The following is a 21,555-nucleotide window of genomic DNA, read 5'->3' as shown; positions in this document are numbered from 1 at the left end:
GTGCCACCATCTAGCGGCTCTGCTCGATAATCGGTCGGAACATACAGACATACTTTTCTACAGCTTGCCAAACCTAGCTGTGCGGCTGAATGTCCCCCGCAAGGGGAAATCTTTGTACTTGTTTGCCCATTCCTACGTTTTGGTCAGCCGCACAGCTAGATTTGACAAGCTGTACTTTATATATTAGATTAGAAAATAACTACAGTTTCCGTATTATACATATGTATACCATCGCTCAGTTAGTAATAGGTTGAATCTGTGCAGGGTAAATGCTTGTTTTTTGGCTATAGGATTACGGTTAAGTCGAAAACGTAAACAGTAATGCTGACGCTGCGTCAAAATGATAGCACAAAGTTAAATTTGTGTGTTTCCAGTTAGCGTCAAGACGTCAAAGAGTTCACGTCGACAAATATTTAATATTGTGCGTGTTCTACAATTGAAATATTGTGAAATTTTCAACAATGGGTCGCGATAAAAGATTACATGGTCATGAAATATTAACAATTCAATATTTGCGTAAAGGAAATTGTTCTGGCTACCGTTGTTATTCCACAATTTGCGTATATACGATTTCAATTTTTACACCACCTCAGAAAAGATTGTATTGTATTTAAGTTCGTGTGTATTCACATAAATTAAATGGAAATTATTTTATAGTATTTAATGCGTTTTTTCGAAGTCGGTTTAATTTTTTTTTATAATTGCATGCAACCTTGTAAATTGTAATTTTTGGGAATGCTTTTCTGCAGATCATAGTAAATCAATGCTTCTAATTGCTTACAAAACATCAGGTCGTTTGGTATAATTATAAAAAAGTTGTACTGTTTTAAAGTGCGTTCAAATACTTTCTCGTGGTTCACTGTAAATTGTATATTGAGATAGGAACTTCAGTACGTAAGTACTCTAGAATGTTTTGCAGAAAATTAGTCGTGGACATAAACGACCCAGGTTGACTACGGAAGGTGCAAAAAATATGTTTGCTCACAGCTATTATTTATGGATGAAACAGAAAACGCGTATTACCCTCACAATCTTCTGTGCAATATTTAAATCTAAATATCTCCTCAACTTCTTGAGGATTCTTTGACATAGATAGGCGAATAGTTTTTTTTAACAAAAAGCAGGATCGATTGGCGTATAAAAAAATAAACGTTTCCATTTGGAAAATCAAAGTTGACTTTCGTGATTCCTTGACGCGTCTACTTACAAAAAATTAATTACGTATATGCATCTCTTGATACTCTTTAATCTCCATCCAAACATTTCTCGCTGCGAATAATAATAAGCACGTAAATCAAGGTGGTCATATCTGGCGTACCACCCTGTACAGTCACAGTGATAAATGCTTCATTCATTTCAGCGAATATTTCCCACCAGGGGTGTATTTCCGTGTAACCCATTTGTTATTCGAACAGTTTCGAACGGGTTAGACAATATGTAAGTACAGTATACGGGATGCTCGTGTTGTTATTGTGTAACTTTCTTCTTGAAAACGGCAAATGTAAGGAAAAAAACGATAGGCTAGAAAATTGCACAAAAGTACGTAGCAATTTTTTTATACTGGTTGCGGCATCTCAAACAGGTCACTTGAATAACTCGGCTGCTATTGGTGTTATGAAAAAATGCATCAGATGGAAATTGCTTGGTCTCGAGGGGGCATTAATCTGATGATGGTAGCTTTTTTGTAGGTGGACGCGTAAAGGACATATGAAGGTCAACTCCATTTTTTTAAATGAGGAATGAGGTATTTTTTAATACATCAATCGATGCAGCTGGACATTCGTTATAAAAAAGTACTAACCTATGTATGTCGAAAAGTTCAGGAGGTATTTCAATTTAAATAACTCTAAAATACCATTACTGTCGTACTAATTGTAAGACGTTAGTGTTTACTTACTTATGTAACGTCTTATTGTTAGTACGACAGTAATGGTATTTTAGAGTTATTTAAATTGAAATACCTCCTGAACTACTAACTTTTCGACATACATAGGTTAGTACTCTTTTATAACGAATGCCCAGCTGCATCGATTGATGTATTAAAAAATTCCTCATTTCATTTAAACAAATCAAGTTGACCTTCATATGTCCTTTACGCGTCCACCTACAAAAAAGCTACTAACATCAGATTAATGCCCCTCGAAACCAAGCAAGTTCCATCTGATGCATTTCTTCCTAACACCAATATCAGCCGAGTTATTCAGGTGGCCTGTTTCTGGCGCCTCACCCTGTATAGTACATAAATCAGGGGAGGCAGAGGTGATCTCCGCTCGAGACGGAAGAAATATCCACCGAGGCAGGGCAGGCAGGCAGGCCCATTTGCGTCGCGTCGGGGAGACCACTTCCATCTCGTTGCGCTGCGCTGTAGTCGTGTTAAACGCTGTTTCCATAGTAGCAGAAACTTTATTACCAGTTGTAGCCGTCACGTCGATCGGCAGCACGCGTGCCTACTCGTCCGCACTCGATACAACACCGAAACAACGAAGGGGAGATACGGGAATAACACGGTCGAACGCTAAATCAGGAATGAATTCGCTCGTTTCCAGCGGGCCGACTGATACCGTATCCCGCCGCCGCGCCGCTGCCGTTTGCTACCATTATTTCATGCGGCTGAATCTCTTTTGTCGAGTCATCGCACGCGCCGTCGCCACTTGCCGCTCTGCACCCATGACCCATATACAGTGAGAGTCAAAAATTAGTATACACCCCATACACATGAGATTCTACATTATATTTACAGCATATTTCGCAAAAACCAAAGTTGTGAGTTCTAGTACTATTCAGGGCTTCGGAGTCGGTAGAAAAAATGCATAACTCCAACTCCGACTCCAGCTCCTCTTTTTTTTTTTTACCTCCGACTCCGACTCTCCAAATTGAAAAAATATGTACTCAAAATAATTAAGAGTTGTAATAAAACTAAATAAATAGTTGAGATATTGTATTAAACTCTAAGAATATGGGACAGATAATTCTGATAAAACACAACACGACTGTTACTTTCTGACTTTCAGAAAATAGTTAGAAAATACTACTACCATAACTTTAACTGTTTCTCCTCTACATAGTGCCGAGGTATATGTATACATATACAATACTCCTATACTGTAGATCGAATATTAGCAATTTATTTATGTATACATAAATCTATTAATGATTTATAAACCACAGAGCCAGAGTTGGAGTCGGAGTTATGTTTAATCAGAGCAAAATATTTTTGACTGGATGTGATGAATACTACACCACATAAAGGCGAAGAAAAGAAAATAGAGGAATTTAGTTTAAATACTTTTTAGTAAATTTTGTAGGAAAGACTTTTGATTACACTAAACAAGAAGAACGTTTAGTCATAATCAAAAGTCTTCTTAAGTTATCCGATCAACTTCATCTTTTGTAGGAATTATTTTCATACCCAATGGCACAATTTTAGGGGGAGGCGTGAAAAAAATCTCGCAAAACTCTCGTCCACCCCAATGTGGCACGTCTTCCGCCGCGACGTCCGATTGATCTAACACTTTGGATATATGGACCATTTATTTTGAAAGTGGTGCAAGTCCATTTTTTGTTGTTTCGAGAAAATTAAAAAGGTTAGCATATTAGTCAATTTAAAAATATGTATAAATTAATTACGTCAAGTCTGGCAATATTTCTACTTATTTATCAATATGTAATTTGATCATATACATTTTTTTCAGGCTAACTAAAATAATATATGTTTACGGGCTGCAAATAGACTTACACCACTTTCAAAATAAACGGTCCACATATTATAATTTTTTCATGAAATGGAAAGATATTGGGGGGAGGCGTGCCCAAAATTTCATGGTCGAAAAATAAGGTCCACCCTAGTGTACCCTTTCACTGGGGAAGGGGGGGAGATATCCCGCGAGAGATCAAGAAGCTAGTTCACGACAACCCTTTCTTTCCTACATAGTGACAACCCGGTGGTGCAGCAGACACTGGCTAGTCCACGACAACCTATCCTGCGACACCCGGTGCTGAAACAGACACCGGCTAGTTCACGACAAATCCTGTTCACAAGAACACACCTTGGTCACGTCATATCCGCCAGCCCTCGGCTCGTAACAAGTTATTACTCCAATTGGAACGCGTCGTTCTCACCGGTATTACGCTTCGCGAAAACGGACTTGTTAGCGGGAAGGTGGCGGACGGATATTATACAGGCCAATTAATGTGAAACAATCTTAATTCGTACAGAGTACAGTTGTGCTTGAATGCGTGTAAGGAATTATGATATTTTTGCAGGTATAAAGTATTTAACATAAACTATCAGAGTACTTGTTACATTTAGCGTACAGCAATTTCTATTTCAAAACTTCGCATTCAATGCGCCACAGCTTCTCGACGCGCCGCGCCGGCAAAGTTCAAAGAATTCCCCATACGCTGTTCTACGTTGCGTTTTTTTCACACGTCTGCAAAATCAACAGTCTTGAAGATATTGAAAAATCCTTCGAGAGATTCTTCCATAGGTCTACGTTCGGCGTGGTCTTTGATGTCACAAAAAATAGTGTCTGAATTTGAACAGTATTGAGTGGTTTAATCGGGTATAGTAAATATGGGCCAAATTATATCTTGTTTGGTATCATCTTAATCAGAATAATTTCACAAATGTGTTGGTATAATTTCATTACAAATAAGTAAAAACAAACAAGTTTCATATATTGCATGAAGCGGTCTCATCGGTACGCTATTTTTGCTTCACGCGCTGTCCTCTTCTACGTTCGGCTTAGGTCTTTGTGAAAATGGTGTCCGCCAACGAACTGTGTAAACGAACCTCCTCGAGGCTTTTGCGACTACATATAGAGGATTTACTGCACTATTATAGTAACGAAATCATATAAATGACTACTTTATGCATTACGTTTTATTCTGTAACGTTAATAATATACAGTGGCTCACGAAAGTATTTGAACGCCCAAACAGAATAACTTTTTTATAATTGTAACAAACGACCTGATTTTTTATAATCAATTAGAAGCGCTGGTTTATGAAATGATATGCAAAAAAGATTTTCCAAAACATTATAATTTACAATGTTACATGCAAAAATAAAAAAAGTCATTTTTTTAACTTTTTTATTAGAGCCCTTAAAGAAAATTTAAAATATATGTTTTGTAGATCTATGTTAGTTATACACATGCTGAAACTTTCGTCAAAATCGATTAACATACACACGAGCTACGAGCGATTAAAAATGTTAAAAATCGTAGTTTTACACGATTTTTGATCAGTTTATGCTAAAATCCACAAAATCGTACATCTTCCGATGCGTGTCGTTTTTTTCTACGTGAACCGATTTCGATGAAATTTTCAGCATGTGTATAACTAACATAGATCTGCAAAACATATATTTTAAATTTTCATTAAGGGCCCAAATAAAAAAGTCTTAAAAAATGCCTTTTTTATTTTTGCATGTAACCTTGTAAATTCTAATTATTTAGAAAATCTTTTTTGCGTATCATTTCATAAACCAATGCTTCTAATTGATTATAAAAAAATCAGGTCGTTTGTTACAATTATAAAAAAGTTATTCTGTTTTAAAGGGCGTTCGAATACTTTCGTGAGCCACTGTACGTCCACGTATGTTACGCATTGTAAAATGTACGAGTACTGTAACTGTGTGTGTGTTTCGGTTAACATATTTTGTCTCACGCGTTTTGCCAAGTTTCTACTTGCACCATTAATTTCTGGCTCGTTGCATGCCAGCAATCGCGAAGACGTTGTCCATGAGGACACGACAATTGATGCGACATGTTTGAAAGCTGACTCACTCGATCTACGAGTAAAGTGCAATGTAAGTAGAGTAGAAGCGTATCTGGTCAGACACGAGCCAACGATTATTTCGTACTTGACCGTCTAATTGCATCCCCAGTATCTTTCAATAGATTCTCTCAGCCATTCATTTCCTAGAACTACTCAAATGGCCTTCGCCGAAGCATAGTGCTGGTTCGAGTATTGTGGAATTTATAGGAGACGTCTTTAATAAAACATCCAAACGATTTCGTTATTGTTATAGACTTAGAAAGCATAATTATTTAATAAAAAGTATAATCTTATGTAGGAAAACACGAAAGCGTATTATTCGAATCTATATAATAGATTAATATGAACAATTTTTAGTACTGCCATATTTTCGATAGTATTCGATTATTTGAAATCAGCATTTGTTTATCATTTGGGTGACAGTTCTACATAAGAGTAAATTTTAGAAAATACAATTCTCAGGACATAAGTACGATTTTCAGAATTCGTTCTCAAGACAACTGAATTTTCAAATTAGTACGTACAGTACGCATGCATAATATACATATAACAATTAAATACAGTAAGTTATGAATCGATTCATGTTTAATACCATCCGTACTAAACAAATCTTCTCGATTTGTTGTTGCATGTAAAACAGTTTTCTCTCTGGTTGTGCTTCAAAGCAGTACAACAGTTTGTAGAATTTGTCTACAAAACTAATATGCAATGCAAATGACATGACGTTTCGGAGGTGTATAATTCATGATATTGAAACGGAGAATCTGTTTTTATGTGTCCGGCAATTTACATGTAGATATTTATTTTGGTGATTATTAGACAGCGGATTTATGCATTTATGGCAAAAACGAGTAGGTGTAATTTAACACTAGGTTTACGGGACCCGTCATTTTACGGATTCGGACTTCACGAGCAAAATTATCAAAACCATAACTATTAATTCTTTTCCAATTTATGCTGACAATTATTGGTGTAATGAGACGAATATATACCCAAATTTATTTCCCCCTCAGTTCTGTAATTTCAGAATTTTGTATGATGTACAGCGTGTACTCAATCCTTATCATTTCTATGTTATCATATTGTCCACCAGTGAATTTCTACAGTCCTCGACAAAATACTAACCGACACCTAGCATATTTTCAAATTTCTTATATTTAAAGGTGGAAAAAGTGTACCTACACAGACCGTGTTTACATCTCCTTCTCTAATTTTCTTATGGTATGCGATACAATCCTAAAATTTTACATGATTACTTTGGAGATAGTATGTAATATACAGTATGTACCATCATTCAAAATATGTGTTGCATTATTATTACTAAACTACCGAAAGTATTGTATGAGGTAGTATATCAGTTTTACAACAATAAAATTAATTTATTGAATCTTCTTATAAATATTACTTTGTAGCTATTTTCACCTTATGGATCGGTGCATTATTTTGTTGTAGGATAAAATCGCCTCCTATCAGACGTCTTCCTCCTGGTATGAATGCTTCTGATAATAATTTAAGGTAAACTTAAAAGTATACTTTCCCCTTTAATGTTACGATTTTTCCCACTCGAGAATGTGAAACGCATCCCCATACCATAATGTCTTGGTCCAGTGGCTATACATATACATATACAGTGCATACAGTGCAACAATGAAATGAAACAAATTTTTGCGTCCACGTCAAAATTTAATCTTTACAATACTTATATTATATCCGAGAGATATTCCACACACAACTTAAGATATTTTGCACAATGAGTTGTAAGTTGTAACTGCTTTTGGATCCACACATGTTTGTGAAACATTTTTTTCGAAGATGAAATTTACAAAGAGTTCATCAGGCGCTTCATTAACTGATGCCAATTTAGAGAATCAGTTGACAAAAGATGCGCAACGTCGAACATAAATATGTATAGATTTACCAAAATTAAGTGAAAGGAAGGATAAACGAATATCTCTCATTCATTAAGACTCGAGAGTTAATTATATCGAATCATAGCATAACAATAAAGTTTTATTTATTTTGTATTTGTAAATATTAGATTTTTTAAAAGCATGTTCACCTAAAGTGCGGCCCGCTGTACCGTTACGCGTCATCGAAGTGGCCCGTGAAACCATTTGGGTTGGCCAGGCCTGTAGTAGATCGTTACTGCGAAGGAATCTAGTACCAACAGGGCCCGCTCCAGGGGTGGGGGGCAACCCGGACATTTGTCCGTGGCGCGAAAATTTAAGGGCGCCATTTTGGCTGTAACTGTGAGAAAAATATTGATGTGTTAAATATCCAATTAATATAAAATTTGCTTTTGTTAAAATAAATGCTTTTATTAAAATTTAAATAAAATGATTTGATTTTTATTGAAGATAAAAAATATGTACCTTTATCTTAAAAATATATATACATATATTCTTAAGGGGCGGCAATTTGTGTTTTTGTCCGGGGCGACATAACCGCTAGAGCGGGCGCTGGTACCAATTTGTATTGGAAACAATCATAGCGAGTACGTTTCGGATAAAGTGTACATCAGCAAGCTGATGGCGGATGTAGCTGATAAAGAGATAAGGTTGTGCAGGAGCTGATTGATCTCGTTGACAGTATCGTGGAAGCGTATCCGACGGATAGGTTCGGCCGTTTAAAGCAGTCCTGGGTAAAAGAGTATCGGCGGCGCGGCCGGCCAAGCTTTAATGTGTATCAGGAGCTGTCCCATCCCCCCTTTCTTTATTCTCCTTCAGTCTCAGCCTATACTCATCTACCCCATGCCTCCCTTCATCCCTTACCTTCTGCCGCTTTTCTCGTCCCGTCCGCGTCCGGAGGGACGATTGACGTATCGATTCCAGCAGGGTGGTGCAGTCTGGCCTTCGCCGTCGTGTCTGCGTGGTCCAAAACTGCTGGCGTCGCCTCCGCCGGCGTGGCGCGACGCGACGCGACGCGGCCTTTCCATCGCCATCGCTTTCTTTCCGGAGTTGCGGACCATTCTCGTGCGACTTGCGACCCGCGATTTGCTCGCGTACCACGTGACGAATTCTCGCGGGGACGCCACGCTCCATGTGACTCGATCTCACGATACAACAACCTCCGACAGGAAGCCCCTTCGACGCAACGGAGGATAATGTCCGATTCCAAAGCTTCCGGCGAGCCACGTGAGATCTATCGCCGATTATATTCGATCAGAACGGCCGGATAAATTGTCTTTTTTACGGAAACACGATATCTCGCCTGTGCTCCCCTCGTTATCATCAGCTACAGCCACGGCTCGTCGCACGGCTGCCGTCAATGTAAACTCTACTTGAATCTCGTCGAATAAGTTCGATCGTTTGCCTACCAGCCCTTTGTGGATACTTAGGCGCGCGGCCTGCCATTCAGCTGCGCGCACACCGAGCCTGTCAGAAAGTGGAGCTCGAAGGGCGAGAACTTCGAGAGCGGACAATTAGTGAAACCACGAGCGTGAACACGTGGCCGATTTCTAATTGACTGGTGCCGAGGCTGGCTTCCTCGATGATCCTTCAAAGTAGAAAGAACTTTTTCCGACGCGCGGCGATCGTGCATCCGGGAAATCGTGCTCTGGATTAAAACTGTAATTTTTCCAAATGAAACGACGTTCAAGAGGAACACGCCGTTCCGTGGAATTCGTATAACGCGCGAATAATAATCGAAGTTTCGTGATGATTTAAATGACACCCGGAATGTTTTTTTGTACAGCGAACGCGCAATTAAATTGAATTGCGTTGGCCCGCATTTAGAGCGGTGCGCGTCGAGAACTGGCATTAACGCAGCAGAAAATTTATTAGGAGTTTAAGTTATGTTTACCGATAACATTCGAATATACGGAAATATACCAGCAGATCCCAAAGGATTTAGACGCGGCAGTTAGACCCGTTAATTTCATTCAGTTCTGCTAACTTTAAACGGAATGCCCATGCTGCATAACACGAATGGTAATGAGGATTAACAGCTATCCGTGTATATTCTCAAACGTGAGATCGTGAACGCGGTGAAATTCTGCAGAATCGTAAATCCATTATCTGCGAAAAGCTCTATTACTCCCACCAATTACGATAATCATACGGCATGAACAAATTAAGAACCGTTGGTGATTGAGAATGCGCTACCGGATGCGGTGGTTACAGAAAATGATCGAAGGTGAAACGTTGCCATGACGCTTGCTGGAGTGGACTTAATGACTTGAAGAGTGTGATCGATCGCCTCGTAATCCAACTAATCGAAAAATCAATCGTTTGACAGTCTACTTTGTCGTGATTAAGAAGAATACGAAGAAGAGTCTCTGTTATAATTTGCTATTATGTGCGCCAGATTGAAATCTATAAAATCATCAAAATAGTCATCGAAATAATTAAAGAATTAGATAGAAGCGTCCAATTTTGATACAATTACTGTAGAAGCTGTCGCAAAGTACTAGATCCCGGGCAGAGTATGATGTATCTCAATTGCGACGGTCACAGTTGTGTGTGGAACCAACTTGCACGGTACGATCCTGTTTGGTGCAAAACGGCCAGACGTCGTCTACAGAATTCTGTGGAAAACATACCAGTCGAAGACACAACTTCCTGACGTTAGTATGAGGACAGAATGATTGGATAATCAGTGGAATCAAAAACGGTGTGTAGATATACCTACTGCATAAATATAAATAATACAACGCCCCATTGATCACCATTCGTACCATGTTGGTTTATAATTCCGGATGTTCGTTTACAGTGGCTTTCGGTAGCAACAACGCAATTATCTTGAAAAATCCGTGGATCGAACTGCATATGTCCTAAATCTAACAGTTAACGAGATATTATCCAAAGAAGAATGAAGATTATTTCGATAATATCTCGTTAACCGTTCGATTTAGGACATATGGAGGTCAATACATTTTTACTCAGAATTCGATAGTCTGTCAATTCATGATAGAGAAAGTAGGTCTTTCCATTTTAAAAAATCAAGGTGACCTTGAAAACTCCTCTATGCCTCCACCCACGCAAAAAATTTTTGTCACAACATGTCGCCCCCCCCTGTACCGTGCAATTTTTGTTGATTACATTTTTCCATATTTGAAACAAACTTTTAGTAATGTTTTTCGGCGCTCAGGTTCGATCAAATTCTACACTAAATATAGCTATGTTGCTGGGCATAAAACGTTTCGATTCGGATCTGAATCAGTTAACCTTTTCGTTTCAGGGTTTGAATACGTCAAAATGCCAAGTGCTATTCTATTGGAGGAAAACAAAGGTGGTACTAAAAGTTTGTTTCAAACAAAAATTGCGATCGATAAAAATCCCTCCTTTATTTTTCCATATTGTTGCAAATAACGGAGATATTCAAGGTGGACATAGTTATTGCCCCACCCTGTATGCCGAATTGGGCATTAATCGATTAAAACTTTAATCATGATTGATTGATTAATGTATACGATTAAAAAAAGAAATCGTCGAAAAATCGGCGATTGATTCAATCGATTAATGATATCTTTTCGAGATATGTATTCGGCTGGAAAGTGTTCGAATGAACACCCTGTATAATAAATTGTATATAAATAAATATATTTGGATGGAAATGGATAGAATATTATTTAAGCCACTCTAATGCAGTGACTATGCAAACTTGACTGGGCAAACTGATTCACTAAATAAAAGAAAATTAAGAATGCATGTGCTATATCGGCGGATGCTCATAAAACGAAATTTATGTATTTATGTACATACATACATACATAAAATCATTCAGATTGAAAGACAAGACAAGAAGCATTCCCTTCTTACGAGCACCAATTGAATTTAATAAAGGTAATCGTATTTTTAGAAGCTCACCTCAAAAGAGTATGCTAATATAGGGATAAAAAATGTAAAATTTCTGAGGTATTACTTAAGAAAAAGATCTACAATAAACCAAGTGATTATCGCTCAAAATTTTGTTTCTTTTTGTACTTCCAATATGCATATGAAAATTTGCATATGAAAAATATTTTATATTTTTTGCAATTGGAACAGATCATTAACAGAATTTCTTGTGTAATTATGTTAACACAGTTTCATGTTATAACCGCCGGCTGAAGCCAATTAGAAATATTATTTTCTACCAATTACATAATACTTGTTCGCATTACTGGTGTAATTGCCATTCTACGTAATTTTTTTTTATTAAAAATGGATCAATATGTATATTCTGATAAAGAGAATTGTTGTGAATTATTAACCGGGTGATTGTTTAATTGGAAACAGTTGTAAAATTGTAACACGATGTCGTAGAACGTCCTCTACACGGTATCAACGTGTGTTTACTGTTTTCAAACAATATTATATGAAAAATTACGATATAGAAATAGTAGAGTACGTCCTTGCTTTAGCGTGAAGGTCTCGTGTATACGGAGTACTGTGACCTAATTGAATCGACATCGCTCCAATTTCAAAAACCGGTCACGAGTACCTTGACTTAGCAGCCTTCGTGCATATAATATGTACACAGACATTTTACTATGTACATTATGGCATTTTTACCTGTTTTACAATTATTAAAGACAGATTTTCAGAGACTCTTTAATTTATGTGTGTTCAAACAATAACGGGAATATTCATTTTTCGGATAAACATGTTACTTGTTCGTCTACGTGATTGTTATCCCTCTCAAAATAGTCTCCATTAGATAAACTCCGCGACAAAACGATAGCACATTATGTATACAGATAAATGTTTTTTTAGCTTTTCAAGTAGTATTTTTACATTGTTTGTGACCTGGATTCTGGGTAATAAGAATAAAAAAATATCTCAATATGTTTCTATGCATTTGTTACGAAAAGAAACAATTTTATTGGGAAATATGTAACATTAAAAACCTGTATTGAACTAAATTGGGTATCGTTATAAGCAGAAACGTGGTTAAGAAATTACATATATGAATCTACATATACCGAAACGTTTATTTCAAGTTATAGAAATAAAAGGCGGAGTTACAAAATATTAAGACATTATTTTGTTATACATACATTTTATTTTTTAGTTATTTTAAGAAATGTTTGCTATCTTTTTGACGCATCGATTTTTCGTTTAATTCGTCGAGGGTTCGAAATTGTCTTCCGCCGGCAAATATCGAATTGGCTAAATGAGCGCAGCAATTTTCTATAAAATTTAAATCTGGAGACCTGGCTGGCCACTCAAAAATTTGAATATTTTCCCATGTAAAATATTCGTTTACAATTTTCGCGGTATGAACACTTGCATTATCTCGCTGATAAACAAAGTTTATGCTTGCTATTTTTACAGCATTTCTCTTCGATTGTTCGTCGATTAAACTAACATACTTTCCATGGTACCCGATTCCTGCCCACACCATTAGTCCACCACCACCGAATTGTAGACTGCATAAAATTTTTTGTTCTTTACGCAAATCGTGGAAATAACAACGGTAGCCATCCGGTCCATCTAACGTACATCTCTTCTACTCACTAACGATAACTTTTCGCTATTTTTTCTTCCAATGAATATATTTCTCAGAAAATTGTAAACGAGCTTTTGTATGTTGCTTAGTTAGCGGTGGTTTACGCATTCATTTTTGGTGTTTTGTGTGTATTTACATTCTTTTATAATACTTTATAATCTTTGTACAGTACGTATCTTATGTTAGTATAATATTTACTCTAGCTTCTGCTGCAATCTCTCTTGCAGTAGCAGCAGAATTTTATGAGTTCTTACAAGTGCACGCCGTTGACGATCAGTTGTCACTCTTGGACAACTTCTAGTGTTTTCTCTGTAAATCCGACCAATTGCAATTTTTTCAATGATTCTTTTTCACGTCTTGTAGTAAACTTGTTGCTCTAACTTCTCAAAAAATATCCAGGTCGTATGATATGATATTTGAAAAGTTATCGCCCTTTTAAAAGTGTCCGAATTTTACTGTGGTTCACTGTATATAATATATGTATATGTGTGTCTATATAAACTAAACTCTTCTAACTAAACTGTTTAGAGATGTTACACTTGTATTTGCAATTTACGACTGAAAAGAACAGGCCTGGCCAACACGCGGCCCGCCACGTTAAATTGTGCGGCCCGCCGGGCGATTTTATATTTCTATTGAAACTTTTGCCTAAAAAAAATATTGAATAAACATTTTATTAAATTATAATATTTTTATTAAAGAAACATTTTTTTCGGAGATGAAATTTACGAAACCAGCTAAGGTGTGCAACGTCGAACATAAATATAAATTTACAAAAATTAAGTGAAAGAAAGGATAAACAAATATCTCATTCATGGAGACTCGAGAGTTAATTATATTGAATCACAGTATAACAATAAAGTTTTATTCATTTTGTATTTGTATTACATTTTTTAAAAGCATGTTTATCTGAAGTGCGGACCGCTGTTAATGTTACGTGTCATCAAAGTGGCCCGTGAAAGCATTTGGGTTGGCCAGGCCTGGAAAAGAACAACACGATTTCAGTACTTTGTCAGCACTTTAATTTCAAGTTGTAGTTTTGCAAATCTATTGGATTTCAGGTATGGATTTCAAGTATCGTGTTTCTACACTGCATATGGTGCTGCGTTTATAGTAAAAATCCCGGTCGCTCGGCTGGCTAGTCTCGGGTATCCAGAAACCTCCGGTGATTCCCGTGGATTCGCGATACAAATGAAAGCACGAGAACGAGTCGATTTCCTGAACTGTTGACACACTTTGTATATGTTTGTACAGGGGGTTGGGTTCCCCAAGCACTGACGGCGGATTGCTGAACGCTATACTCAGCATTTTTCGATCATGCTACAGAATTACGTGAGCCGAATTCTTGGTGTTTTGCAACTATTCCGATCTCCTCGTAACTGCGTATCGTTGTAAAATAGAATATTATCTATACAAATGTTACAGTATCATAGTAAAATATTAGTCGTTGCTGATGAATATGTAATTAGAACCCTTTTCACGCACATATATGCATATTTTTATACAGGGTGTTTCGTTTAAATAAGGACACCTAAATGTCTCTTCAGGTGATTGTGATGCAAAAAATATTTGTTACGTAATGTGCGGGTCCCATGGAAATCACCGACACAGATTTCGCCGACAACATTTCTCCGACAATAGCTTTGGCCGACAACGCCTTTAACCGACAACGAATTTGATCGACAACGATTTTGACTGACAACGAATTTGATTCACAACGACTTGAAACACAGTATGATAATATTATATGATAATACTGTATGATAATACATATGATAATGCATACTGTGGTCGTCTTAAATTGTTGTGGATCGAATTCGTTGTCGGTCAAAATCGTTGTCGATCAAATTCGTTGTCGGTTAAAGGCATTGTCGGCCAAAGCTATTGTCGGAGAAATGTTGTCGGCGAAAACCGTGTCGGTGATTTCCGTGGGACCCGTAATGTGCATGGTGTCAATGGACCAAATATCTGGCACGAATATTTTTTTCCGAAGGTCATTTTTTTCGGAGTTATCAAGGTCATCGATGTTTTTTGATACATAACTACATTTTTATTTTATTGCACCGTGTAACTGATCGAAAAATACATTAAGATATTTATAAAAACGTGACCTTGAAATGACCTTGATCCTCGAAAATTAAAGTTTTACGTTCAGATCAAGCTCAAGGTCATGTTATTATACATATCTGAATGTGTTTTTCGATCAGTTACCCGATGCAATAAAATAAAAATGTAGTTGTGTATCAAAAAAACATTTCCCTTCTCTATGCCACGCAAATATTGTATTTATAACTTTTTCATTATTTACATTATTCATAATATTCAAGATGGACAAAGTTATTGCTTCACTCTGTATCAAATGAAGATAATAATCCTTTCGAAATCTACAATCTTTTGCTCCACGCTACGTACTGAATAGTATTTCGACTGATTAAGTGACTTGTCCCGCGCACGTGTTGTATCGTTCTCGGGTGTTGGTCGTCAATTACTGATAGGCCAAGCGCTATATAGGCCGCGCGAAGTAAGCAAAAATTGTGAAGAGGGGACAAGTTCATTAGCAGTAATAAGTGGTGAAGTGTTCACTAACCGGGGGAACTTCGGACAATAAAATGTGTCGAACGGCGAAGTTGACCTACATAAATATACCCGATTCTTTGGGGAATCTCGAAATTTTCGGGAACCCGACCCGAATCGATCTCAACCATCGCGTTTCCGATATTTTGATTCTCGCACATCCCTAATTCTCATATAAATTAGAGATTATATACTTCAGGAAACCATCATTAAACATTTTATGTATCTACGTGGAATCTGCATTGTTAGGAGCGTATTCAATCGCATAGTCTTTCTCGAGAGCTAAATAGGTTACCCCTTCCTTTAGTTCTTCAAAATGAATTCAAAGGTACGGTTGGAACGAGTATACTATGTATATTCTTGCAGCTATTGACCGAAGATAATTGGTTTCTAGATTGGTATCGATAAGGGAGTCGATTAAGTATTTTGTAGAGACACGGAGATTAATCTGAGATTAGGGGTAGATTCAAGTTCTCTATTCCACCATTTAATACGATTGAATTAGCTTGAGCATTCCTCGTGACATCTCTTCTTGGAATAAAATAGTATCAAGAATTAGAACTCTGTAATTTAACTATAATAGGTAATATTCAAGCGTCTAGAAATTTGTACATCAAACATTAAATTGTCCAATTTTTTCTGACAAAAGTATACATTTCTAACAATTACTCGACATTTAATGTTGTTCAAAAATGAATTTGACAGTATTCATACGGTAACACAGCATTCAAAGAAAACTCATATTGAAATTGTCACTTCCAAATGTTTTTTAATACGTATTACAACGGATTTCTAAAATAGAATCGAAATTACGGTTTTTCATGAAAACTACGTTGTGCAGCTAGCTTAAATTGAAACGTAGAAAGAACCGAAAATAACAATTGCAACTAGAGGAAATTGCATAATCAGCATGCATGACCCATCTATGCACAACGTTAAAACACATTTTTCAACAGAATGTATGAAACTTTTTATCTGTCGTGCATTTTATGAAACAGGCATGCGCGATATATGTTTCAAAAACGTTACGCCGCATCTCCATGTGTCCCTGATACATTTGTGAAACTGTTTTCTCTATAAATTCTACGAAATTATTGTTATTGTGTACTGGAAAGATAAAAGAATGAATTTCCTTTATGTCCCTTTACATTATGCTGTACAATAAAATTAAGCTAACTAGAAAAAAGATTCTCATATTTCAATTTTAAATTGTAAAAACTTTTGTAAAAAATTGTTAAAACATTTCCGTTTGCGATTTGAAAAATTGCAACATATTTGTTGATACAGTCAACATAATTCGTATGATCTAGATGCCAAGACATATTACACACTCACATAAATACAAGTTCGATTTTACTTTGATGATAATAAGATATTGTTTTTTGTGAAATTTTTCAAGATTATGCTGATCAGTGTTCAAACTATTTTTATTGAAATATTATTTCTCCGATCTTTTTGATTATGAGAATTTTCAGACTTTCGCAGTTCCTTTCATAGTCGAATTATTGTTTATTAGCCGAATGCATTGTTTATTAACGAATGTAGAGAGTGGCAGGAAACAGAACGTTTAAATAGTATGTATTGCGTACGGTAACTACTACAATTTTTACAAACTGAAATTTTGTATTCAAGCACCAATGAATTTTTTATAAGCATTTGCGGAGTACTAAATAATGGGAATAAGAAAACTATCATACAAAAGGGGATAGAAAATTCATAATTTATTTACAAATAATGAAACAACTCGATTCAATCCAAATTCTACATTTTGATATTAAATCCATTAAAATTCTCGATGTTGGACAGCAGGCTGTACCAGCAGAATACCATACATCTGCGTCCGAATAAGTATCGCTTTATGCTGGCACGGTGTGCCGGCACAACCTCAGGGCAGAATAAGGGCAGAATGAAGGCAGAATGGAGGCAGTCCGGTCCTGAATTCTGCCTTACGTTAGTTTCTGCCTTAGTACGTTGATTTTTCGAAGGATTGTAATACATATTTATTATTTGGATTGCAATATATAGTTGATTGTTATTTATCCTGCAGTATATAAAATCTCATAATTTATTCTGCCCTCCTATAAATTGTAATTACGTCGAAAAATGGATATACAACACCACCTTGACTTTTTAAAGCTATTAAAGGTGTCGGTCCTTAGTTGGCCTTGGTCGAGCGAGAGTGTGGTGGCACACTTATGTACACCCGCTACATCCAGGTATACGTACACGAGGATTGCAAGGGCCCCGTAAATTTCAAATCACGTCTCGCTAATGCACATTTGGGGCCCCTACGTAGACACAATCGTTAGATAAAACACCCACCAAGTGCGCTTGTTGTCTAAGATGGCCTACTTTTGCGTTTTCGAGGCGTAATTTTCATTGTTCGGCAGCATGTAGCGGAGTTCGAGAAGCATTGGGCGGCGCGACAGTGTTGCCACTGTCAAGAGACATACATTTTCTTAAATATCGAGAGATTTAGGGTTCTTATAGAAAAAACATACGCAAGCGCACTTGCGGGGACACATACAATGTCAATGCAACCTTTATTATGTGTTATGTGTTACTATACGTGTTTAAACACACAGTTTGAAATTTACCGAAGTACACCCCTAGACGAAGGGTTGGGTACAACTATAGTTCCGGCATTTTTCGCTAGGAGCACTAATGTCTGTTTCTCATCGTTCAGTCACTGTTTTACCGATACAGTGACCGATAGAGTGACTGTGACCCAACGTTGGATATATTCGTTGGCAAATTGACAGAATTTTTCGTCAAAACCACTAACCATGTCTCAACTAACTCCCAACCGTTGGTCATCGTTGATTGTGACTATCCATAGTTGACTATCTATAGACTGTATAGTTGATGATACTAGGATTGTTTTACCTGAAACAAAAGTTTTTTTGTTTTTGGTCAACAGAAGAACCAAAATCGTGGCAACGGTCAACACATGTTTTACAAAATATGTATATTCTACAAAAAAATATATCTCGTACAATTTCTGTTACTTTTACTTCAACAAAATAACTTACGCATGTAAAATATCCATAAACATGTGTGCAAAATTCTAGTACAGAAAGGTTAACGCTTCGCCTGAAAAAAATTCCTAAAAATTAGTGAAAAGACAACCTCGAGAACCAGAATACTCCCTTAAAAAGAGAAGGCCTGTCGTGCATCGTTTGTTGTTATAATAGTTGTCGTGCACCGTACACCAATTACTCCAGACTCATAACATTTAGGTCATCGGGAGCAGCTGTTGTGCGCGTAAATGTGTCTCTCACGTGTCCCCTTTCGCAAAACAGACCATAGCGATAGTTTCCCGTGACAACGTCAAAGACAATGTTTGATCATTTGTCCCTTCACTACGAAGAGTCGTTTCGAACACGATCGACATCGATTGTGACACAATTTTGGTCCTTTACACGTATCATAATTACCGTGAAATCCACAGTACGATTACACTTGACATGCCATCGCCACGATGCGATGGCGTGAATAAAACACTGTTACGTATGATCAAACCACATTTGACATGCCATCGCCAGCATGACAGAAATAAAATATTCTTTTGTACGGCGAAAATCCTTTATTGGGGGGACAATGCTCAAGATAAAAACTGAACTGTGTTGTGCCAAGGGGAAAAACGAGAAATTGCCACAGCGTGATCCTACGCCTTTGGATCAGGGGAAACTTATTAACACTAGAACTACCACACCAGAGTCAAAGCGTGACTGGTTTAACAATTTCATTTTACAATTCTTATTTCACGTTACATTCTTTTCCGCAATGATGTGATGACTTTTGTAGTGATGAATCGTCTGATGGATGGCTTTCAGCCTCAGTAAAGTAAGATTCTCGATAAAATGGGGTACCTTGAGCACCCCGCAGAATTTTAAAAAGTTGGTATGATTTGAGTCTGAAAAATGAATCTATAACACGTGTATTTGTATATATTCTGTAACTCGTAGAACACATCCTGGAGTCTTTTTGTCTGGAACAGATTGTTTCGGTACATTCCGGCCAATATAACTGCCTCTGGGGTCTGCTACCTCATCATTCAACGTTTGTCCTTCAGACATTTGACGTATCTTTAAAAACAACAAAGATATTCAAGGTGCTCAAGTTAGCTGGGACACCCTGTATACAGGGTGTCCCAAAATTCGTGAAAATCCCGAAAGGGGGTGGTTCCTGAGACCATTCTAAGAGACATTTTCCTTTGCACCAAAGTCAACTGCGGCTTTGTTTAGGAGTTATTAACGAAAAACACGGACCAATCAGAGCGCGCCCTGGGCCGCCGCGCCGTCACGATGCGATGCCACGGCGTACCGCGACACTCGCTTGCCGGCGCGGCTTGGCGCGCCGGGCCAGGGCGCGCTCTGATTGGTCCGTGTTTTTCGTTAATAACTCCTAAACAAAGCCGCGGATAACATTTTTGCAAAGGAAAATGTCGCTTGAAATGGTCTCAGGAACCACCCCCTTTTGGGATTTTCACGAATTTTGGGACACCCTGTATATGTATATATAATACATATACGAAAAATATTAAATAAATGAAAATTTGCTCATTGTTATAACGCGTAAATGCGACGTATAACAATAAAGTTTTATTCATTTTGAATTTGTATTATATTTTTCAAAAGCATGTTTTGTTTACTGAAGTGCGGCCCGCTGTAACGTTACGCGTCATCAAATTGGCCCGTAAAACCATTCGTGTTGGCCAGGCCTGTTCTAGTGTTAAAAGAAGTTGCTGAAAACGAAAATGTTTTCCATAAAATTGCTTCGTGTCCTATTCATCGCGAAGAACAAGATTGCAAAAGAAACCACAGATTGCGTCTCAAACAGTTTCTTGACGAATGATAGAAGTCGAGAACTGATGAGAATAAAATATCGTTAGTAGACTGTGTGGATCTGAAATCGTAGAAGAACTGGAACAAGAATGACTCAACATGAGAAAACAAGTGGAACATTTCGAATTAAATTTCTCTCTCCGAGACTCTGTTTTCGAGAAAATTGAATTTGGAAACTCGTAGGGAACGCATACTTCTGAACAAGAGTTGGATGACGTCCTTGTTCAAAATTTACCAGTTCTACTTCCTGTGAATACTAATGCACGCGAACTGGCACACCTAGCTGAGGACAAATAATTATTTCGTTGCATATATTTTACTTGTTTTTTAGAATCACCTCCATATTTCGAATACATTATACTAGAATTCCTATTTTATTACATCAAAAACACTTGTTTTTATGTGATTTTTTTAGATATCAAGGTCACCTTCATTCTTTTTAAATGGAACCACCCTTTTTTAAACATCTACACTGATAGTCCCTTTCATTACGAATTCAGTGACTATAATTACTCAGGTCGTTGAAGGTCACGGACGGAAAAAACCTGATGAATACCTGATGTAGCGATATGTGAAACGGATGAAATTTACGTCGGGCCAGAACTTGTATTACGCTACCTTGACTCATGCTTGCTTCTCGGGCAATTTCTCTCGTGTTCTAATGTGGATTGACGGCTCTATAGCTGCTAAAATATTAATTCCATTGTCTTCAGTAGTCGTGGGATTCTTTCGTTTACGCTTTCTCACATCTACACTTCCAGTATTTCTAAATAACTTGTATTTATTATAGCAAGTCAGCCTAGAAGGAGTGTTTCAGGATATCTTCCTCCATAAAGCAATCGAGCCTGCAATGCATTTTGTCTACATTCACAGTAAACCGTTATCATGTCACACCTTTCAATCATCGAGTATGACGTAGTAT

The 21,555-nt window shown here is 37.2% G+C and overlaps 2 protein-coding genes across 7 annotated transcripts in view; one reads left to right on the top strand and one right to left on the bottom strand.

Moving 5' to 3' along the window:
- LOC143209951 (uncharacterized) overlaps window positions 1-9,316 on the bottom strand; it is a 71,807-nt gene extending 62,491 nt beyond the window's left edge. Inside the window, exon 1 of the mRNA XM_076426302.1 lies at window positions 8,553-9,316. Coding sequence (XP_076282417.1) covers window positions 8,553-8,822 — 270 coding nt within the window. The 5' untranslated portion in view covers window positions 8,823-9,316. The remainder of the gene's footprint in view (window positions 1-8,552) is intronic.
- The window catches only part of LOC143209947 (uncharacterized), a 218,773-nt gene that overhangs the window by 47,992 nt on the left and 149,226 nt on the right, over window positions 1-21,555 (top strand). Inside the window, exon 2 of one of the 6 annotated variants that reach the window (XM_076426293.1) lies at window positions 7,234-7,296. The exons of 3 other annotated variants lie outside the window; for them this stretch is intronic. The gene's annotated coding sequence lies outside the window, so the exon portion shown is untranslated. Of the gene's footprint in view, window positions 1-7,233; window positions 7,297-7,342; window positions 10,393-21,555 lie in introns of those variants that run through there. 2 more of the 6 variants (XM_076426294.1, XM_076426292.1) reach the window with 2 other exon arrangements.

This window comes from Lasioglossum baleicum, chromosome 6, assembly GCF_051020765.1.
Source record: "Lasioglossum baleicum chromosome 6, iyLasBale1, whole genome shotgun sequence".
Taxonomy (NCBI): domain Eukaryota; kingdom Metazoa; phylum Arthropoda; class Insecta; order Hymenoptera; family Halictidae; genus Lasioglossum; species Lasioglossum baleicum.
This window is presented reverse-complemented; position numbering and strand designations above follow the sequence as displayed.